The sequence below is a fragment of the Episyrphus balteatus genome, chromosome 3 (assembly GCF_945859705.1).
Source record: "Episyrphus balteatus chromosome 3, idEpiBalt1.1, whole genome shotgun sequence".
Lineage (NCBI taxonomy): Eukaryota > Metazoa > Arthropoda > Insecta > Diptera > Syrphidae > Episyrphus > Episyrphus balteatus.
In genome coordinates this window covers 77,377,341-77,399,872 of record NC_079136.1, presented here as the reverse complement: position 1 = coordinate 77,399,872, position 22,532 = coordinate 77,377,341, and the positions used below count along the sequence as shown (strand labels likewise).

Genomic DNA, 22,532 nt, shown 5'->3' with positions numbered 1-22,532 from the left:
TTTTGAAATTTTCACCTCCTACTCATTTAAAACTCAAAAGACGATTATCTACAAAATTAAAATCATACAAGCACTTTGTCCTTTTCTCAAATCAATTTACGTCCTGAAAACAGAAGCATGCCAAAAACATTCTCCTACAAAAATTATATTGTGATGTGTACGAGCCTCATAAATATTCAAAACTTACCCTAGCTAGTGATTCCTCTGGGTCCAAAAGTGTGAGTTTATTTCTCTTCAGACTTTTCACATGTTCTAATACAAGACTGAAGTGTTCCCCAGCCGATAAGTACAACTTATCATAAAGTGATGAGACGACATCCTGAAAATTATTTAGGTTTTTTTTTTTTGTTTGTGAAATATACAACGACAATCAAAATTGTGTGAATAAATAAAAAAAGGGAGAATTCTTATGAATAAAATATGAATTGGTTTGTTTTCTTGATTTAATGAATAAAGTGAGATTTTAAATTATGTGGTTGATTTAGTTTGTACTATACCTGTACAGTTGTTGTGGCATCATATTTAAAAGACTTCGTTTGACCATTTTCAAGGAATACTTTGAGCACATTTGCCATTGGTGGCACACAAATGTCACCGAGTGAAAACGCTGAAGGCTGTAATAAAAGAGTGACATTTTTTTTAAAAAGAATTTTTGATTAGATTTAGTCCTTAAGAGATAAATGATAAATGATAAAAATGAAAAAAAAAATAGATAAAAATGAAAAAAATTATAAAAATGATAAAAATTATAAAAATGATGTAAATTAAAAAAAAAAAAAATTATGAAAATGATAAAAATGGTAAAAATGATAAAAATAATGAAAACGATAAAAATGATAAAAATGATTAAAATGAAAACAATGAAAAAAATGATAAAAGTGATGAAAATGATAAAAATGATAAAATGATAAAATCATAAAATTATAAAAATGATAAAATGTCAAAAATGATAAAAATGAAAAAAAAAGTGTTAAAAATGATAAAAACTATAAAAATGACACAAATGATAAAAATTGAAAAAAAAAAATGATAAAAATGATGAAAATGATAGAAATTAAAAAAATGATGCAAATGACAAAAATAATAAAAATGATAAAAATGGTAAAAATGATAAAAATGATAAAAATGATAAAAATGGTAAAAATGAATAAAATAAAATGATAAAAATGATGAAAATGACAAAAATGACAAAAATGATGAAAATGATAAAAATGGAAAAATAATAAAAATGATAAACGGTAAACGATAAATGATAACAAGTGATAAGTGATAAGTGATAAATGATAAATGATAAATGATAAATGATAAATGATAAATGATAAATGATAAATGATAAATGATAAATGATAAATGATAAATGATAAATGATAAATGATAAATGATAAATGATAAATGATAAATGATAAATTATAAATGATAAATGATAAATGATAAATGATAAATGATAAATGATAAATGATAAATGATAAATGATAAATGATAAATGATAAATGATAAATGATAAATGATAAATGATAAATGATAAATAATAAATGATAAATGATAAATGATAAATGATAAATGATTATGTTCAACTCACCGGAAATAAAGGAGCCCCATTAACGCACACGCTTTCAGCAAAACGTACACGACTGGGACGAGAACGTAACTTTGCTCGTTTCCCCGCTGATAGTAATGTAGACTTTCGACCAGGGACATGATGGTTCGCTGGCTGGCACACTTCTAGTGTTACTTGAGATTCACACACACGTACTAATTGTATGACATGATCCCTTGGAGCTTCCTTAACATCTTCGCCATTTACCGCAAGTATTTGGTCACCAGGTTGTAGCTAAATCAAGAAAAAATATAAAAAAAAGTTTCCAAATTACCCAAACTAAGATAGTAAAATCATCGAAATGTTTTCTATAATAAAAAGATTAACGAGTAAGTAAAATTAAGGTCTTAAGGGCTTTCATGTTCGATTTTAATTTGAACTTAAGGACATACAATAGAAAGTATCAGATATCTTCAGAGAATCTTCTCGAGCTAGCAATTTTTCTTATATGTCAAGTCAATCGCAAATTAATTTCATCTGAAGAACTAAAAAATGCTTATAGTTCATATGACTTCAGGTAAAAACTCCTTGTTCTTCTTACGTTAAAATTGTCCCGTTCCACTTTTTTTCCCGTCACTCATATAAAATATTAAAATACAACTTATACCTACCGATTCTTCAAAACATAGATTTTAATGAACATATATTTCAAAATGAGACCGAAATATTATCAAAGTATGCTTGCTTTATAGAATTTTGTTTGCACTTTTGTAACATAAAGTAGGTTCCTCTATACTACAAACTAAAAAACAGTATCGTTATTCTGCATAAATGAGCACGTGCATTCATCAGAAAATCTTGTTCATAGAATATATTTTTTTTTTATTAATATTTTCTATCAAATCATGAATGCTTACAAAAAGGGACATTTTTGTGCAAGTAAAAGAAGAAGAAGAAGTGAAGCAGCAACAGAAATAATGAGTATGTGCTGTCATGTGCTGATGTGCTGCTTATATTCACTTGTCAGTAGGAGTACAGTACAGTAATGTTGACTCCTGACGTGAGTCGTACAAAAAAGGAAAGATGATTCTGAATAAAACTGCTCTTTTCAACTAGTATGCCAGGATAATATTAAATGTTATATGTACCTATATATCATTTTATAAAACTTGACAAGGAACTTTTTCTCAGCTCATAAAATGTAAAGGTATAGGTACCCTGGATATGAAAGTAATTTTGGATAAAAACAATGCAAGATGTTTTCATTTGCAGGATTTTTAATATTTTGTTGTATTTTAAATCGTTCCTGAATAATTGCATACCTACATACATCTGTTAAAAAGGGATTTAAATGATTTTGCAAGAGAATTTGAAAATTTGGAGTACACAGAAAAAAAGACCACCTAAAAACAAGCGGATTCCACATTAAATTAAACAGATTCCACTTTAATTTAATTTCTGCATGTTTTTTGCCAAGATGACCATCTTCTTAATTTCTTGAATGTGCAAATTTTGATGAAAAATTTGACAGAATTAAAACGGATTCCACTTATTTTAAGCGGACGTGACGTATTGTTTTAAGGTGGGGCATCATCTTATTTTAAGGTGCCTCATTTTTCTCCGTGTATGATATACATAAATACTTGTCTAGCAAAACCATTTATTTACTATTTTGTATGCATATCGCTCTATATAAAGCTCTGAAGAAAAATCCCAGAACAAGCAAACAAAAACAAAAAAACAAATCGTAAAAATATGTATAGTCAATCAAGACTTTGTCATATCTGTTCAAACAACAACCATTTAACTGGAAATATATCCCTAACTATGACTATAGCAATGCAAATTTCTTTTGTAATAAAAAATATTAAAATAAAAATAAAGAATATTTTCCCAGACACCGCCTTAAGGTAAATCCACTCAACACAAAAACACTCTCTTCCAGCTCTATCTCTACATACCAAAAACATGATGAATTTGAGCATTATTTATCCATGTCAGTTGTTTATGTTTACTATCTTAAACGAAGTTTATTGACATATACATACAAAATACCTCTGCATTTATAAGATAAAGAATAACAAGCTAAAAAAAAAAACATAAAAAAAACTAAGCAACAAATCCTTCCAAGTTTTTTTCTTTCCTTTTTTTTGAAATATATCTCCTAAGTATTCTAAACACTTCATGCCCCAAATATATTTTTTTTTTGGTAAATAAATTGAAATGGTATTCGTTACTATCGATAACGAATACTCTCAGTGGTTCTTAAAATTCATTGGTGTGTGAAACCCTTGTTCAATTTGTAAACAAGGATTCATTTGAGATTTTTTTTTTTTTGTTTTTTTTTTTCCTTTTTTGCCTCGAGATACATATACATATAATATTCATAGTAATAGTAAGTTAATATAGGGCAAGCTTAGGGTTTCAAAAAAATAACTCGCGATAACAATCAAACATGACAATTGACATTATGATGAAACAGAAAACCAAAATATGGAAGCTGTTATTCTCATTCTGCCTTTTTGTGAGTTTTTTGTATGGCTTTCTAGTACTTTTCCCTTATTTTAATAGTTAAGGGTATTGTTATAGGCCCAGAGCTAATATTTTCTGTCATATAAACATTTGATTTTCATAATATTGTATATGTGTAGCCGCGTTTTATTGGTATCTTATAGCACTCAGCTCAGTAAACATTTTATACTAAACACACCAAAAAAAAAACGTTGCTTTCATTAATTTGCAGTCAAATTATTTTCTCAGTAAACCACACAAACAAATACTTTTATGTACCGGGGTTACTTTGGGCTTTTTTTAAAGATTTTTTTTTAAACAACTGTCAAATTAAAATCTTAATTTAATGATTTTTTTTCCTTAACCTTTTATTAACAACGTAGAAGATTATGAAATCATGATGTGCTTTCTCATTTGATGGAAAAGTGGGGTAAAGATGTCCAAAGGACGGGGTTTTACTTTGCTCCACCGGAAAACAATGGGTTATTATATCTGCTACGTTTGACACGCTGATGATTTTTTATCAAACTAGTTCGACAACGAAATGTGTTGTTACAAATCGACTGAAAAAATGTATAGAAACAAAAAAAAGTACGTATACACCTTGGTGACCAATTAGGTTGTTTTTTCTAAATCTATGCTTTTCAGTCCTTCAGTAGACAATTAACCACTAAGACAAAAAAAAAATATTCTTTCGGGAACTCTGTTTTTACCAGAATGAGTTGTTGTTCCGTGCTTGTAATGATTCAGCCACTCACGACTAAGAATCCCCAAAGAGCGTTATTTGTGGAATTCATCCCCGGCAAATTACCAAGCCTGTTTATTCTTTAATTTTTCTTACTTAGGAATGACGTGACATTCTTAGCGTTACAGATGAAAGTCGTAATAATAATAACTGTACAGAAAAAATAAAATAAAATTAGTTTTTAGCGTAACAAATTTGTGAAAATTTTCATCGGTCATAACCATGTGGCCACCTTCTGTAAAAATACATTCTCTTACGACATCAAGTAAATTTCTATACAAAACTGGAGATCTTTCAATTTTAAGTAGTTGTAACTAAGTAGACTTTTCTATTTGGTGCTATAAAAATTGACGTTTCGCCCACTTGCACGAGCTTGAACGTCTTTTCCAATAAAGAAACCCAGAAAACGGAGACAAGTGCTACGAGGAGGGGCAGTAAAATTCATCTCCCAGTGACGCTCTTAACCTAGCCTAGAGACAGTAGTGATAACCACGTTTTAATCTCTCAATAACGACACAGTTACAAAAGTCTGAAATCGAGGAGAGCTTCCAATTATTTGTGGATTGAACAAAAATTCATGGTTTAAGCTCAGTCTATTCGAGTTCGGGAATCATGTCGGAACACTCAAGCCATTGCTTCAGAGAAAAAGTAAAAAAATCTTAAGTTATTGTTAAAAACATTATTCTATTATTCCTTTTTTATTATTTTTAAATAAACAGTACCAATGTATATAAGTACAATAGAAGGACCATCCTTATGTTCAAATAAATTATTAGAAAAACACATACAGCAAAATTTGTATTTAAAAAAAAATTAGCTTTGAATAGAACTTTAGGAGCAAACATCTGCGACCGAGTGGTCCCTTTTACAGAAGTTTTATATTTGTTTCCAAGAGGGTCAAATGGTTACTCTAACGGTTAAGTCCCTTCATATTTCTTCATATCCCGAGGCAAGGGTAAGGGTTACCAATTTTTTTTTAACACCACGGCCTCAAATACATATACAATTGTATAAGTATAAGGAGTAATAGTATTTGTGTATGTTAATGCAGAGTTCAAATGCTAACAATTTCACTCTATCCTATAACAAAAAATTACATTAAAGAAACTTCAGAACAAGAAAAAGAAATAAAAAGAAATCAACCTAAAAGGGTTAATATCAAAATGATTGCTGGTTGTGCGTTTTGAAATATAAAATGCTGATTCCGCTACATCCGATTTATGCCCTTAGCTCTTATTTAAATAAATAAAAGTTCGTGGCATTTACCTTAACCTTAAATTGTCTTTTTTTTTTTATTGTATTCGACATTAATAGGATACATTATCACTATTTGCTTTTTCCGTTATAGTGAGATTATTCCTTAATTGTTGTATTGATTAAAGTGCTAATTAGGGGACTCGACAATGATACTGCATTAAAGGGTAATTTTGACAATTACCAATTAACAAACAATTTTTCTGATTTTTTTAATTGGGAAAGACAAAGGTCATGAAAAATTAAAAAGTCATTAAAATTAATCTTGCACAAGGGATACGAATAATATTACTTGAATTATAATTTAATTGTTTTTCGCCCGAACTGTAAACTAGGCTTTATTTGAAACACACTTCAGTTTACAAAATTTTTATTAAACTTTTAGAGTAAGGTCGGTGAATATGGACCACCAATCATATTTTTGGTATAATAAAACCGATAAATTTAAGGTTTTTCTATAGATATTTATTGAAAACAAAACAATAGTTTATTCTTATGAATCAATAAAAACGCAAATAGAAATTCACTTTATAATAAAAATTAGAAAAAATAAATATTGAAGAAACTCAAAAACGTTAAAAATAAAAAGTAGAGGGTAATTTGGACCACCTTGGTATTTTCTCAAAGGAAGGCGGTTAAGTTAACTAAACTTTAAATATCGGGGTCAATTATGTATAATCTTATGAACGAAGTTTTTGCTTTTAAAAAGCCACAAAATTTGGACTTAACCATCTCAACCGCTCTTTTCATAGTATCCGCATCCCAGGTTTTCCGTTTCGGATATTTTCTTTTGTTTTCAAACTTATTGTGCGAAGTTAAATAGAAAATATGGTTTAAAATATAAGTGCGGTAATATGAACTAATACAATGCATAAATCCCATGGTATGTTCATCTTTTCCACGGAACGGAACGGAACAATGTTAAAAAAAATATTTAAAAAGGAAACGCTAATGCTTACAACAACTGTCTTACTGTCAAACTAAAATATCATTCACTTTTTTTTATTTAAAAAAAGAATTTGCTAAATATCCTCTTTGGCTGGTGAGACTTCACAGATATTAGCTGAGAACGTTTGCGCATAAATACAAACCATTCTCACCTCAATTGCATTTGTGTGTGTAGAGAAAATCTGGTGGTCCATATTAGACGCATGGTCCCTTTATGCCGTCTCTACTCGCATACAACATTTTACATCAGATATCAATTACTTCGTTCTTTAAAATAAATATAATCCAGGCACCGTATTTATTTCCAAAGATATTAGTAATTTAAGAAAACTACTAAAAATTTGAAAAATTTGAAAAAAAATCTTACTTTTCATTTCTGTCAAAAAAACAACCTTTTTCAAGCAAACAGCCTTTGTTGAAGTACCAAATAAAGAGTTCATAAAACCTAAAAACCATGTAACAAGAACAACAAAAAAGAAGAAATTTTTATGAAAATTTTCCGCCTGAGTCAAAGTTTCGTGAAAATACAAAAATATAATAGATCCTTTTGAACATTTTTATCTATCAAACATTGAAAAAATAAACTTTAAAGTAATGTATCATATTTTATACATTGATCAATTGTCTTCTCTTGCATATGCGGCTTTAAAAAAAAAGCCAATAAAAAAAAACACGTATACGCCACAGTGCATGTAGACAATGTGCAAATAATGTGAATTACAACTTTGGCATATATGCTAACACACCCTAATCGAAATTAAATGAACACTTCCATTCAATAATAATCTTTTTGTTGTCAGTGTTAACAAATAAACAGAAAAATAAATTCTATTCAAATAGGGATACAAAAATTAAAAATATTTCTTCAGCCTTGTAAATTAACCAATACAAGTAAACAAAATATAAATAGAATTTTGTGTTATAGTTTTGGTTGCTTAGTAACAAAAAAAGTCCTTTGCAGGAATTTTTTGGATAATGAATATACATAATACAATCCTGTAAAGCGACTGCACTGCTACATCTCATTCATAACGATTTTTTTCTCGGTGTCATTTCTAAATAAAATTATTCAATGATATACATAGCTCAAAATAAATTTAATAAAACAACAGTATTCAAGTTCCGAAAACAATTAATTGAAAGACTTTTGTTAATTTTAAATAATAATTCATTTTATTTTTATCTCGCAATAAATTATTCTATTGAATAATGTTCTATTGATTTTTCTACTGAAAATGTTAAAAATTGAACTATCACCCCTGTTTTTCGTTTACGAAAGCAATACTTGCGTTTTTAAAAAAGTAATCTTTCACATTTCAATTCGTGTTTAATTCTTGCGAATTCTGGTGTTCTTAAATACTATGGAGTTGCTACAACTACTGTATTTTTTTACGTGTTTATTTCTTTTCGAATTTGGTAAACCATTTTTAAACCTGTGAGAAAATCAATTTCGGTAATGAATTCAATTCGGAGCATCAGAACAGGGGCGTATAAGAGTCTTTGACCAGCTTTTTAATTTCTCATGCTTAAAGCGGATCTAATATTGGAAGAAATTTAGTGTATTCTACACTGAAAATAATAAATTTCGTAAAATTACGAAAGTCGTTTCATACACTACATTTTCGTTGGCCCAACGAAACTTACGTTGGCTCAACGAAAATATTCAATTTTTCGTAATATGAAAACCTATCAATTAATGAAAATGTTTCATACACTTTTTCTCCCTTTTTAGTGTCAAAAAATCCAATTTAATGAAAAGATTCATCACTTAACGAAAAATTTCATACTCATTTTAAAGAATAAAAATAAAAATTCCCGATGAAATACAACACACAACTGTCAAAAAGTCTTTGTTGAACACACTTCATCGCAATGCGTTGATGGGCGCCATGTTTCATCGGAAGATTCTCCGATATGTCAATCGGAACGGATACCTCGATAGAAAATTCTCCGATTTCGAACAAATCCGAAAAAAAATTTCTCCGAACGGATAGCTCGATAGGGCTGCATAGTTTATGAAAATAAATAATTGTCTTATGAAAATTCTTCATATACTAATGAAATATTACATCGGTTTATGAAAAAATACATCAGTTAACGAAAAAAAATCGTTGCCTTACCTACAAAAAAAAAAACGTAGGCTTGTGTGCATTTCTGTATTAATGATTAACAACTTAGAGCCGATTTTTAAATCTTCTAATAAACAGTCAGTTAACTGTTTGACGAATAAAGTAATAAAACTCATAAAAAATCAGATAAAAACATTAAATTTTTCAATCAAGAATAATTTATTCTATAGAATAACAAAAAAAAAATTGTCAAATTCAAAAATATTCAAAATTAAACGACATTTTTATTCATAATTGTTTTTTTTTTCTTGTTTTCCTCTGTATTTTTTGTCAAAATTCTTTCAAAGCAGCTTTGACAATTGACACAATATTTTTATTGAAATTATTCCTTAGAATAATTTTTATTCGTCTCTGAAAGAAGCAGATAGTTTTATTCCTAGGAATAAGCTATATCTGCCTGTTGAAAAAATGATTTTTTCTCTATCAGGGGAATATGTACTATCTGACTGTTTAACTGATTATTGAAAAATTGGCCCTTAATCTTTCTGGATATAGTTCACATTAGGTTTTTGTTTAAAAATCTATGTAAGTTGAGCTGAATATAAACAATATTTGCGTATTAACAAGGTGTCTCACGATACGTCAACTGATGAGTCCAAGTGAGCTCCACCGAGTCGTAGCGGATTTTCGGAATTTCAGGTTTTTTTATTCCAAAACTAAGGGAAGAAAATGAAGGAAAAATTTCGTAGGTTAACGAAAAAATTCGTAATTCTACGAAAAGAATGTAAAAAAAAAAATAATTTATACAACGAAAAGTTTCGTTAGCTAACGAATATTTTTTCGTAATTTAATTAAAATATTTATAAAATTTACGAAAAAATTCATTAGCTAACAAAAGTTCTTTCATAAATTAATCACAAAAATACATTGACTAACGAAAACTATCACAGTGGTTAATTAAATTTTACGTTAATCGATGAAAAAATTTCGTAAAGTGATGTAAGAATTCATTAATTCTCGATCAAAAATTTTTATGAAAAATTTCATTAAAATACGACAGTTTTCGTTGATTGATGAAGTTCTTCATTAACGTATAAAAGCCATTTCGTTGAGCCAATTAAATTTTTCATCGGCTGAAAATTAATTAAATTTTCGTTTGCTCAACGAATTCTTTCGTTGTATTTACGTAAAGATTTGGTTCAGTGTAAGCTATTGAATTATTGATTATTTACATTTAATTTTTTTACCGTGTACCTACTTATGAAATTTTGTATTTCAATTGGTTTATCTTTCTAAGTGGCTTGAAATTTCCCCTTTTCATTTACCAACATTGTATGTGTAGAAGAGCAGCACAAACATAAAAAGTTTAAAAGTCTAGAATATGTCACACACAGAAATCCAATTGTAGTACCTACAAAAGATTTTATTTTATCCGCAATTTTTATCAGCGTTTTTCATATTTACAATAAGTCTCTCCTTTCGTATGTGAACAAAAGTTATTTGAAATCGGAGTACATGAACACATACACATAGCACCTACAATATAGGTCCTACATAAATATTACGTTCTTGTACTGTACATCTATATATCTGGTAGATTGCTTCGTAGTGGCTAGACCAAAAGGTTTACTTTGTTTGGCCAGACCTCTCTTCACTAAGACGATATAAAACTATATTGAATGCCTTCATTCCGCGACGAAAATCAGAACCCCTATCTCTTAACCTATAGCCTTATTGAAATATGACTACCTATTTAGGTTTAATCCCATGCAATCCAACTTACCTTATTCATGCTAGGGCCGCCATCCGTAACAAAGCGGACTATCACAGGTCGTTCACTGCCAGCAACAAATCCGAAGCCCATATTTTGGCTTCGTTGAAGCACCACCACCCTTGGTTCTGGTGGATTTTCATCCCATCGTACACAGTCTGGTGCTTCATAGGTAGATGTCTTATTCAGGTGACTGTGAAATGAAATATTGACAGAAAATTTATTTTTTTTTTCATTGCAAATATACGACTCTTCAAAATTGTATGCTGGTTAAAATACTGGATATGACCAAGAGCATTATTATGATGATGGTGAAGTTGCTTAACGAGATAAGAATTTTTGTACTTACTTTATGAAATAAGGACGACCTTTCGAGTCGACAGCCCTCTCCCACCCGTATGGCAGATCTACACATTGATTCCAGTTATCGCAGGGCGGTATCCATCCTGATGTTTGTGTTATGTGACTAAAATAAAAAAAAAAATAAATAATAATATTAGTACTATTTTGACATATTTTCAGAGGTTTCCTTCATTATGTCAATTATTGTACAGTGACGCTATTGATTCTTTTCGAAATTCAATGACTCTAGAAATTTTGCCAAATTTTCATAATAAACATTTACATTTAATTGAACTTTTAAGTTCAAAATAGAAGAAGAAAAGCTAGTCATTTATTAATTTATTTTGTTTAAAAAGCTTAATGTCCGGAAGTGTAATTGCCATTTTTTGTTTGCCTTCAACAATTTTTGTAGGTCTACCTATATTAAAAAAAAAACACAATTTAAAGAAGGTATTCCCTAATTGTTTTCAACACCATTACCAAATTCAATTTTCCTTTAATTTTCCAGAAATTTACCCTGCAAACTAAAGGGTATATATATACGGTAATTGATCCTCTCCTAATGAAGCCCTATTATATTGTCGACACAAATTAAGAAAATCCATGCCTTAAGGGATGAAATCTTTCAGTTATATGTATGTATACCTTACCTAGCCAAAGATTTAAATACTACTACACGAGGCTTTATGAGGAGGCAAACATAACGTTAAGCAAGAACAAAACGAGAAATGCTTGAGCTACAAAGTACATAGCACCGTAGTATAGCTTTATTTAAACATTTCAATTAATTCTATAAATGCTTTCATTTCGGGAAATCGGAATCGCTTTTTAGTTCAATCCTGTCTTGACCTTATATTTGACATCCGAGTGCGACACTTGCTATGATTTACATTTAATTTTTCATATTTGTTTTCTTTTTACCTACACTGAGGGAAAAGCCACCATAAAACAACGTGAAATCAATGAAAACCACATTGATTTAACTATTATTCGGAATGATTTTGCGTTGAAGATAGACATTTTAAAATCAACGTGGAAAATAGGTTAATTTTTGATGGTTTCGTATCTTAAAGTCACATAAATCAAAGTAGTTCAACTTTGAAACAACGACGTTTCAACTTCAATTTATTTTTTCCCTCAGTGTATTTGTTTTGTTTTAATTTTATCCACTCATAAAAAAATGAGTATACTCAGAGTGAATCAAAGTACATAAAATAAATTGGACAACAGAGCCGCACAAACAAAATCTTTTGCTTAAGGATTAAAGGCTTTTATAAAAATATGTGTGCCCTTAATTATGAAAGTGGGCTAAGTCACTCATAAAAAAACGATCAAATCTAGCCTAAAAATAATTATTATTTAAAGGGTTTATTTGAAAGCGAAATTGCAGTAAATAAAGTTCTTTATTGCTCCTTCATTGATTTCAAAAAAGAAATACAATTAAATCGTTATAAGAAAATTGTTATGTAAGTTTTTCTTTAAACAATGCAAAAAGTGACTTAGTCCACTTTCATAATCATGGGCACATTCGGCACATGTATTAGAATATTTTTTATTTAATTTTGATATTAATTTTACAAGAAATGTAAACAAAATATAAGAAGTATTTTGTTTTTTTAAACCTCAAAATTTTCAAAAAAGGTTTTTGTATTTTTTTTTTTTTAATTGGAATCCAAAAATATTTTTTTTTTACTTTTTATTAATTTTAAAATTAGGGATATAAATAATAATTAAAACTTTTTCGTACGAATTTTTTTTTGTTCCAATCGGTTAAATGATATTTTATGATACCCACTTCTGTTTTTTTTATTTTTTAATAAATTAAAAGAGAAAGCAAAATCTTTATAGTCGTTTTTGAGAAGTGGATGCACTATTGAAGAGTGGTTTATTCTGATTATAAATTTCAGTTTGAGAAATGTTTGGTCATGTGCAATCAATGCCGTCTTTACCATAAGGGCACACGGGGCCCGTGCCCAGGGCCCCCATTCTCAGGGGGGCCCCGAAGGAACGAAAATTTCTCTCACACATTTATTCTCAAAACATTTTTGTCGGGTAGACCATCTACCAAAAAAAGTTTTAGTTTTTATATGGCAACCAAACAATCAAATAAAGTTTTGTCTACACCCATACGGAAAATATATGTTTTCAAAATGAAAACAAATTATGTGGCGTTGTATGCGGACAAAATTTTAAATCCAAACGACCAAACCCAAATTCAATTTTCCAAAAAATAAGACAATAATATTTTCTTTTTTTTTCCACTGTAGGTAGGTAAGATTATTTATTAATAAAAACAACGAATTCTCTTCCATTATCTTTTTCCTTAAATAATAATTTCGTTTGAAGTTTACAAAACTGTCAAATTTTTAGTGTTGTGTAAAAATATGTGTATATTCGTATTAAAAGACGAAAAAAGAATCAATTCGTCGGCAAAAAAACATCAATACTTTTTCCGTTGGAAAAAGTTTAAGAAAAAACTATTGCCGGCTCGTCGACGGTACATCAATGGTTCAATGGAAAACGCTATGGTACAATGGTTGGCAGTTGGCACACCCAAACATTTTTTAATTAGAATTGCGAATTGCTCTCGTATTTAAAGATTGACACATAAAATTCATTAAAAAAACTTTTAAAAAATTGTTTTTCAAAAAAAAAATAATTTTTTGTTAAATCCAAAAATAATTTTTTTTTTTTTAAGTTTTCTTAATTTTAATATCAGTATAAACCTTTTTATGTCAAAATTTTTATTAAAATCGATTGTGTCGTTTGCATTTAAAAATCGGTTCTATGGCAAGTAGGTACCGTTAATAACGGTCCAAAAAAATATTTTTCTTATTTCAAAAGTGCGGCTTATTTGCAGCATTACATGTTTTTTTTTTTTAAAGCAAAATTGTTATCCGTTTTTGAGAAAATTGCAATATCTCGAAAACTTTATATTGGAGATCAGTACAAATCGTCTGTACCGAGTTTTTAGCAAATCTATCAATCTGTTTGAGCTCTTTTTTCCAATTCTTCAAACTGAAACTTATAACGGATACAGGGTTATTATTGGCATTGGCAACGATTGATGTCTCAATGCACGTATTATTGGCAACCCCTGTCAATAATAAAGACACTAGGTACTTTATATGGAACGATATATTGGCACCCCTTTTTCACCAACCATTGCTTTTAAGCCAACCATTTTACTTTCCAAAAGGGCCCCAAATTCTTGTGTGCCCAAGGGCCCCAGGATAGTTAAAGACGGCCCTGTGTGCAATTTTGAAAAATGCGTTAGCCTCAATATCTCGAGAAAACCTTATACAAAAGTCCTATATAAGTTCTTAAAAAAGTGGTTTAGAAGGTCAAAATTAAATTCGAAAACAAAAATAGAGCTCGGATCAAAGAAAGCACGTCACGTTTTTGAAATACTTGAGTTTAGCAGGTAAAAAAAAGACCGTTTATTTTAATGCTGAATGACTCAAACGACTAATTCAATTTTATCAAAATCTTGTATTCAAAAGCATTAATTATAGTTAGTTTCAATTGTAATTCAAAAATAAAATTTTCAAGAAATACATTTTTGGATTGAAAAAAATGTTAATTTTTTTTTTTTTGAAAAATAATACATCGCATTCTACACCCCCTGTTGCATTTATTTCCTTTTTATTTTGGGTTAGCTTTTTTTGATATGAAGGTAGGTACTAGGTACAGTGATGGAAAAAATAATAGAAACAACAATTTATACTAAATGAAAACTTTAATAACTCCACTAATGTGAGGTTTTGAACCAAGAAATTTTTATATTTATAAGCTCTTTAATAGTGCAACAATATGGTGTAATAGTTTTATGTTAACAGCTTTTGGTTTACTTTTACCAAAACAAAATGTTTAAAAATTGTTATTTCCGCTGGAAAAAATAATAGAAACAAGTGTTTTATACTTTGATTTTGAGAAATATTTCAATTTTTTTCTAATTCTAATCAGGCCATAATTAACTTTTTTTTTAAGATTTTTAATGTGGTTAAGATGACCACAGATTTAAATTGAAATACACGTTTTTAGGAACACCCATTAGCAAACTTTCCAGCTCAATTTTGGACGTAAAATAAAGTATAGATACTCGTTCTTTAGCCGCACCTCAAGAATGTGGATTGCTTTATCCAGCACTGTTTTCCTCTCTAACTGTGATGTTCAAGAATTTAAAATCGTTATCTTTTCTTTTATTTCCTCCTGTTACCATATCTCACTTTGTGTTGTACAAGATTGGGTACTCATAGCCCCAATATAACGCAAGTTAATAAGAAAAAAATTATTAAGTTTCGGTATTAAGAACGATTCCTTCTTCAAAATTTATAGTGAAAATTAATAATATGTACAGTACATAGGTACTTCAATAAACTAAATCAAATGGGACGTCAGTCATTGTGGTCATCTTCAGCGTCGTTGTTTTCGTTGTAATTTTTTAGGCATGATAACTTTATTTATAGTTGAAAAAATGATGCACCTCAAAAACTGAACACTAATAATTCTTACATTTTGTAAAAAAAAATTTTCAAATATTTTTTTTTTATACAAAAATCCACGAAGCGTTTAAAGTCCTTAAACAAATCTGTTATGAACCAAGCATCATCAATTCATCATGTAGAGGGTATTGTTTTAAATTTTAATACAGAAAAACGGATGTCGTTAATAAAGTGCTTCTAGCACCGCAAAACTCTTAATTTAAACGTTCGTGCAAAGAATATTATACAATGTAAAATTCTTTTAGTCACCATATCAAACCACACGTGAAGATGAAAAGGAAAAGCAAAATATATCCAGATCCAGGCCGAGAACCGTCTTTATTAAAATGTCTACCATAAGGATTATGTATAAAGTTACATATACATATGCATGAAGTTCTCTTGAAACAGAAACAAACAAACAAACACATCTAAGTGAATCACAACAAGTTAGTGGATCACTAGTTCACCATAGAGTTTATCAGAGTTGGCTCCATCCTCGACACAAATAAATGTTCTTCAAGAGTGGAAAAATATCCTTTATAGAAAAGTTTTAATTTTTTCATTAAACAAAAAAAAAATTATGGAACAAGAGTTTTTTTTTCTCAAGTTTTTTGAACCACGAGAAACAACGACGAAACATTTAAATATACTTTTCAATAGTTCTCTCATAGTGTCAAATATAAATATATGTATGTACATGCAAAAGGACGCAAGAAGTTGGTCAGGATACGTCGTCAGCTGTGCCTATTTCAAAATAGGCAAACGAAGGATAGATACAGTACCAAGTTGAAATTCTATACTTTTTCGCATTTATACAAAATTGAATTGGAAAAGTTGACAGAATTGGGTGTGTGCATATGGAAAGTTGACATGTTGGCTGAGATATAATTTAATTTGATGTCCTGAGCCTAAGAGACTACTGACACTGGGTGGAAAAAAGATATTTTAGAATTTAAAGTGGGATGAAAATAAAACAAAAATGAGTAAACTTTTTATAGAAATACAAATTTTCCTTTTTTTACAAAAGATTATTCAGTTAAAGATAAGATGATTAAATTCGCTTGAAACTATAGAAAAAAAGTTTCAGAATTCTAACATTTTTCAAAGGGGATTTCTCTAATTGAAATCTTAAAAAAAAAATAATGAAAAATTTATATAAGAAGTATTACTTTTGTACTTTAAGTTAAGAACCTGGCCCTCCAGATTGAGGGCTCCTGCCGTGAGAGTAACTCACCGGCCAGGAATAGGATGAAGTTATAATACGAAGACAAGCCTTGGATACGAACGGATTTACTGGTGACGGAACCCTGCAAATGAAATCAGATCTACTCGTGGAAAGTTAGGTCCCTAAACAGGACTTGAGGATATTGAACTCTGCTGCGGGGCAAAGTGTTGTGAAAGCTACTCCGCGTTTCCAACATCTCAACTTTTATGAACGGACATAAAAACCTCCAGATCAATCAACCGTCAACCAGATTGACCATACTGCAATAGACGTTTTCCAGTTCTTTTTTTTTTTTTGTCTAAAAACTTGGAAATTTTTTTTTCCAAATTAACCACTATATGGATCGGATAACTTGTTTATTCAGCTTATATTTTCTTTTTTTTTTTAAAGTTTGATACGAAAATTTCGACGTTGAGACATAGAATTTTGAACGGAAAAAAATCTTTTTGCTTTTAAACATCAATATCTTAGCAAACGCTGATTGCACAAGAAAATTAAGGAGTGTTTTGAAGTTTTGAATAAATTTCCTACAAAAATAAAGTTTGAGGTTTTTGAAAAAAATTTTTTTTTTATTTTTCAATACTTTGAAAAATCCGAAATAAAAAACGAGCCTTTTTTGGCTTTTGGAATAATCAGGCGCCAAGATCTAAATAAGAAACCAGTAATGTTGATCGTGCTTTTTACGGCTTAATATACCCACAAAACCTAGTTTCGATTTAATTCATCGAGCGGTTTTTTGTTTTTTTTTTTTTCGATAGAATTTTTGAAATAAAAAAGTAAAGGATCACGATTTTAACTTCAAATGAACTTAATCTTTAACAAAAACAAAATTATTTTTTTTTTGTATATAAAAATGTTTGAATTTAATAGGATTGAAGACCCCAAAACTAAAAAGACCGAGCTTTAAAAGCCTATTTTTAAAATTTCAGTGCGACCATTTTTAATGGAAACACAGTCACTTCAAAAACCTCAAAATAATTGGAATTTCTCCGCTAGTGTATGTAATACAGAAAGTTACATTGTTAACAGAGTTTGCACCTTAGCTTTTTTTTAAGGTCAGTACTGAGAACTTAAAGTACACAATATAGATTTTTTTAAGTAAACAAATTTAGCATCTGAATTATGTGTAAAAACACTACCTTCAATTTAATATTATAAAAAGTGAAAATAGTCACATCTGTTTGGGAGCTAGAGCTAATTTTCTTCGCAAAACAGTGAAAAAACAGAGATTTTTGAAACTTTGAGCGAGTGTCGGCATCATTTAGACTTATCCAATCGAGCTGAAATTTTGGCTATCTAAAAATCTGCAAACAAGTTGCGGTCACTCTAGTATGTATACGTATTAAATATTGCCATCGCAATAATGATATAATATAAAATCTTGATTTAAAAAAATATTATAATGATATAAAATATTATAACCAAACTCACTTGCAATAGTATAGTCGTCCCTCTTTGCCAGCATGAACAGTCCAGCCATCTTTGAGATTTTCCTGTAAAGCGTCAAGATGTCTTCCGATTTCATTCCAATTTGATGCTGAATTATTTGTAGTTGCTACTATTCCAGTCTTTCTTATTGTTGGCCCCTCTCCAGTTGTTGTTGTTGATGTCAATGCATCTCCTGTCGTTCCAATATTATGTATTTGATGATGTGGGTGTTTTGGCTGTTGCTTTACCAATGCCTTACTCAAACCATTTTCAAATTGTGGCAAGGATGATGATGATGACGATGATGATGGTGGTGGTTGCTGGGCATCGTTAGTCATGTGCCCTGAAGGCAAAAGCATTTCGTTTGAACACCACCCGTTTGGATCTGAAATGATAAAAAAAACTGAAACATTATTTTTCTACATAAAAAAGTCGCAATTTAAAGAATACTAGACAGATGAATGTATACGTAATGTGACAACTAAAAAAATTGTATATAACCAACAATGGCTAAAATTATGAAACTAGTTAGAAGGAGTTGCATTTTGTTTGTATAGTGAGTGCCTTTAGTTATGGCAGTTTTTTTTAAGCTATTAATTGGAGTTCATTAAGTTTTTCCTTTCCACGCACGAATCGAATAGAAATAAAATTAATGGTATTTGACCAAAATTTAAATGATGGTTTTTCTCAAAAACTTTGCTAACAATTTTGATTCAAAAAAAAATATATACACAAAAAAGGTCCTAATTTCGATATATGTAGGTAAAATAAAATATTTTTGGAACCGTTACTAATGGTACCTCATGCCATTGAATCGTTTTTTTTTGTATGTCTGACTTTCTCATTAATGACGAAACCCTATTGTCAAAATTAAGAAAATATTATAATAATAAAATTTGTTTTTGAAAAATAATGTTTTTGAAAACAGATCAATTGATATTTTGTTTTTGTTTGCATTTTGAAAACTTTTTGAAAATTAAAAATAATTAAATTAAAAAAAAAAATATTTAAATTAATTTCGGACATCTTCAGAAGGGGGTTTGACACTTCGTAATAAGTAGACACGCCATAAGACTTTGCGTAGTCTCAAACGACTTCTGTAGTAGTTGCTTTGATCTTTGATGAGGATAGAAGTTGCTTTGATGAGGAAGAAAGAAGAAACAATCCAGCATCTTCTCTGGTTATGTCCTACACTTTCCAGTAGACGTAAGTTATACTTGGAAAAATACTTCTAAGAAGATACTAATGAACTTAATAATACTGACATCATCAACCTTCACCGCTTCATTAAAAGCTCCAACTGGTTTAATTAGTAAGGAATTTCCTTGCAAAATCATGGTATCACAACGCACCAATAGGTGGTCTAAGTGTGTCAGTCATTTTCCTGAAAGCCATTTCTACCTAACATAACTTAGCCTTTAAATTGACTATTTAATTGGTTCAGATAAATATTAAAGTGAGCTCTAAGGGCCAATTTATTGAGCCTCCATTAAATTTTGAAATTTATCGCTTTAGTTAACGGCCTCGTTAAACTATTGTCGCCTTTAAGTATACATCATTAAAAATTCATTTAATTCACTCTTCTTTAGTTAAAGTCCTTACTTTTAATGGAAACTTTAAATTTAAAACTCTGTTAAAAATTTTGTCAAATCAAATAGATTTGAATTGGAAGAAAAACCAAAAAACTATTACCCGTAAGTATTTTGCAGCTGAAAACTCCAGAAAATGCAAGAGATTAACGATATACCAGTGGTAACCAAAGAATGCTACAACCTACATTTTAAAACCATGAGAAGAAGAAGGAGTTAAGTGAAATTTTTAATTTTTTCCATCGGTGTCAAATAACAACTTAAATTTAAGTGTATCGGCATTCATCTCGTGTCATTGGTTTAGAAGTAAGCTTTATATCTCTTCTTCTCATGGCTTCAATTGCAATGTTATGTATGTATTATGCAGCATCTCAAAAATGATTAGTTTTGAAGTGGAGAATATAATCTAGTAGATCTAGTATTATCTGTGCGAAGTAGACAAAAAATGCATTAATTTCTTTGAATTTTGTTCTTTTTTATGGTACAAATGCATGTGTGTATACCTACAAAAAATTCTAGTCTGGACTTTTTTCATAATTGTGATGTTTTTTTTAATAATTCTGTCGCTCATTTGACATTTTTCAAATAAAATAATAATTCAAATAAAAAAAATAAATGAAATGACATTTGACACTAATGGAGAGTGAATAAATAGAAATTCTGTTTAAAATCTCCATTAGCTCTAAAAATCCCTCTTAAAAGGTCGAATTTGGTGTTTTAACAAAAACTACTTTTAAATTTAATGCTCAGTAAGTTAATGATGCCAAACTTCAAAGAAATCCTTAAAAGAGACTGAATTAAACGAAATTGGTTTTTAATTTTAAAATTCCCTTTTTTAATGGCGATTTAAGTTTAATGGAGAGTCAATAAATTGGGCCTAAGTTGATTTGGTAAAGCCCTTAAAATTTAAAGAGATATTTACATAAATACAACGGCAATACTAAAAATTTCTTACGATAGCCTGATCTGAAGCCGGAAATAGATTCTTATTTTTTTTAACTAATTTTAGTACTTGTAGTTAATAGTTTTTGAAAATTTTAACTCAAACCTCAATATTTTGAAAAAAAAAAATTATTTTGAGCTTTTTTTTATTGCAAAAATGTAGATATCTTTTTTTTAATAACTAGATGTTCTAGAACATCCACCCATACATCAAGTGCTCGTTGCAGGGATATAATTGATGCAATTTTAAGGTTTAGTATTAAGTATGTACATTGTACATACTGCAAATCATGAAAAAAGCATAATCTAGAGGTAAGTATAGTACTAGACCGAGAGCCGGCAGCATATTTTGGCAGTTTTGATATAACCGAAATTCGAGTGTGCACATATCTAGATATGCACCACAGTATATCAACGGAACAAGTCTGGCAGTGATCTTTTTCAGCTTTCCCTTGCCAGACGCATCCAAAGTGCAGCAAAAAATCAATTTTTGGCGTTTTGGTATAACCGAATAAATGATACACCAAAAAATCATAAAAAATCCCCTGATTTCGAATCTGTGGGTACCGCAAGTTTCTTTTTCAGCTTTCCCCCCGCCAGACCGCTTTAAAGCATTTTTAAGTGCATTTTTCTAATAAAAAACCTAATTACTTATTTTCTGTTAGGTATAACCGTATGATGGTAACAAATTAAAATTCTATGTCTATTCCTGGTTTAGAAAATATAAGTTTAAGCCAGATATTTTTCAGCCTTCCCTCTGCCAGACTCCCTTAAAAGTTTCCCAAACAGGTTTTTCCATAGAAAAAACACATAGTTTCTGTTTTTTTTCTTATAAAATTGAAATAATATTTTTTGTTTAGAGTAACCATATGATGGCCAAATATTAACTTTCTCTGCCTTTTCCTGATTTAGAAAATGTGAGTTTAAGCCAGTTTTGTTTCAGCACCAAGAATCATTTTGTTTGTCCCTATACAAAAAATTGCAATTTTTTGAAGTTTTTTGCCTACAGATCGAAAACGGTGTGTCAAATCGAAAAACCAATATTGTAACAAATGAAGGTAATTAAAAGATCTACAACTTTTACAACGAACAAACTTTTAAAAAACGCTCAAGTAAAAGAGATAATGACAAAAATAAGAAAATCACTTTTTGACGTGTTTAAAAAAAAAACACCCTAACTTTTAACATTTAACATATATTGTAGAAAATTAAATTATTTCAAGTTTTTTACATTTACATTGTTTTTTCTGTAGGTTAAAAAATACACGAGTTATGTGAAAAACTAAAATTTGTATTAAAAAAAAAATGGCGGCCAAATGACTCTTGGTGCGATTGAACAAAATTTGGTTTACGACTCGTGTCTTTATGCCTTTCGAGCCCTGAAGTCAAAATGCATTTCGGATTTTTTCCCAGACCCCCATGCCCCATATAGCAAAATCTAACTTTCCCGTACTATTGAGATACCTTTTAGGGCGTCTGGCAGAGGGTAGGCTGAAACAAAACTGGCTTAAACTTACATTTTCTAAATCAGAAAAAGGCAGAGAAAGTTAATATTTGGCCATCATATGGTTACTCTATAAACAAAAAATATTATTTCAATTTTATAAGAAAAAAACAGAAACTAGGTGTTTTTTCTATGGAAAAACCTGTTTGGGAAACCTTTAAGGGCGTCTGGCAGAGGGAA

General features: G+C 29.5%; 1 protein-coding gene across 4 annotated transcripts in view; it reads right to left on the bottom strand.

Annotated features, from left to right (window-relative positions):
• The window catches only part of LOC129916576 (uncharacterized), a 118,374-nt gene that overhangs the window by 11,447 nt on the left and 84,395 nt on the right, over nucleotides 1-22,532 (bottom strand). For all 4 annotated transcript variants that reach the window (XM_055996595.1, XM_055996594.1, XM_055996596.1 and 1 more), the window contains 6 exons: nucleotides 18,321-18,702; nucleotides 11,185-11,301; nucleotides 10,848-11,028; nucleotides 1,580-1,831; nucleotides 498-614; nucleotides 188-319 (listed from right to left, as the gene is read on the bottom strand). In XM_055996595.1, the coding sequence (XP_055852570.1) occupies nucleotides 188-319; nucleotides 498-614; nucleotides 1,580-1,831; nucleotides 10,848-11,028; nucleotides 11,185-11,301; nucleotides 18,321-18,676 (1,155 nt within the window). In that variant the 5' untranslated portion in view covers nucleotides 18,677-18,702. The remainder of the gene's footprint in view (nucleotides 1-187; nucleotides 320-497; nucleotides 615-1,579; nucleotides 1,832-10,847; nucleotides 11,029-11,184; nucleotides 11,302-18,320; nucleotides 18,703-22,532) is intronic.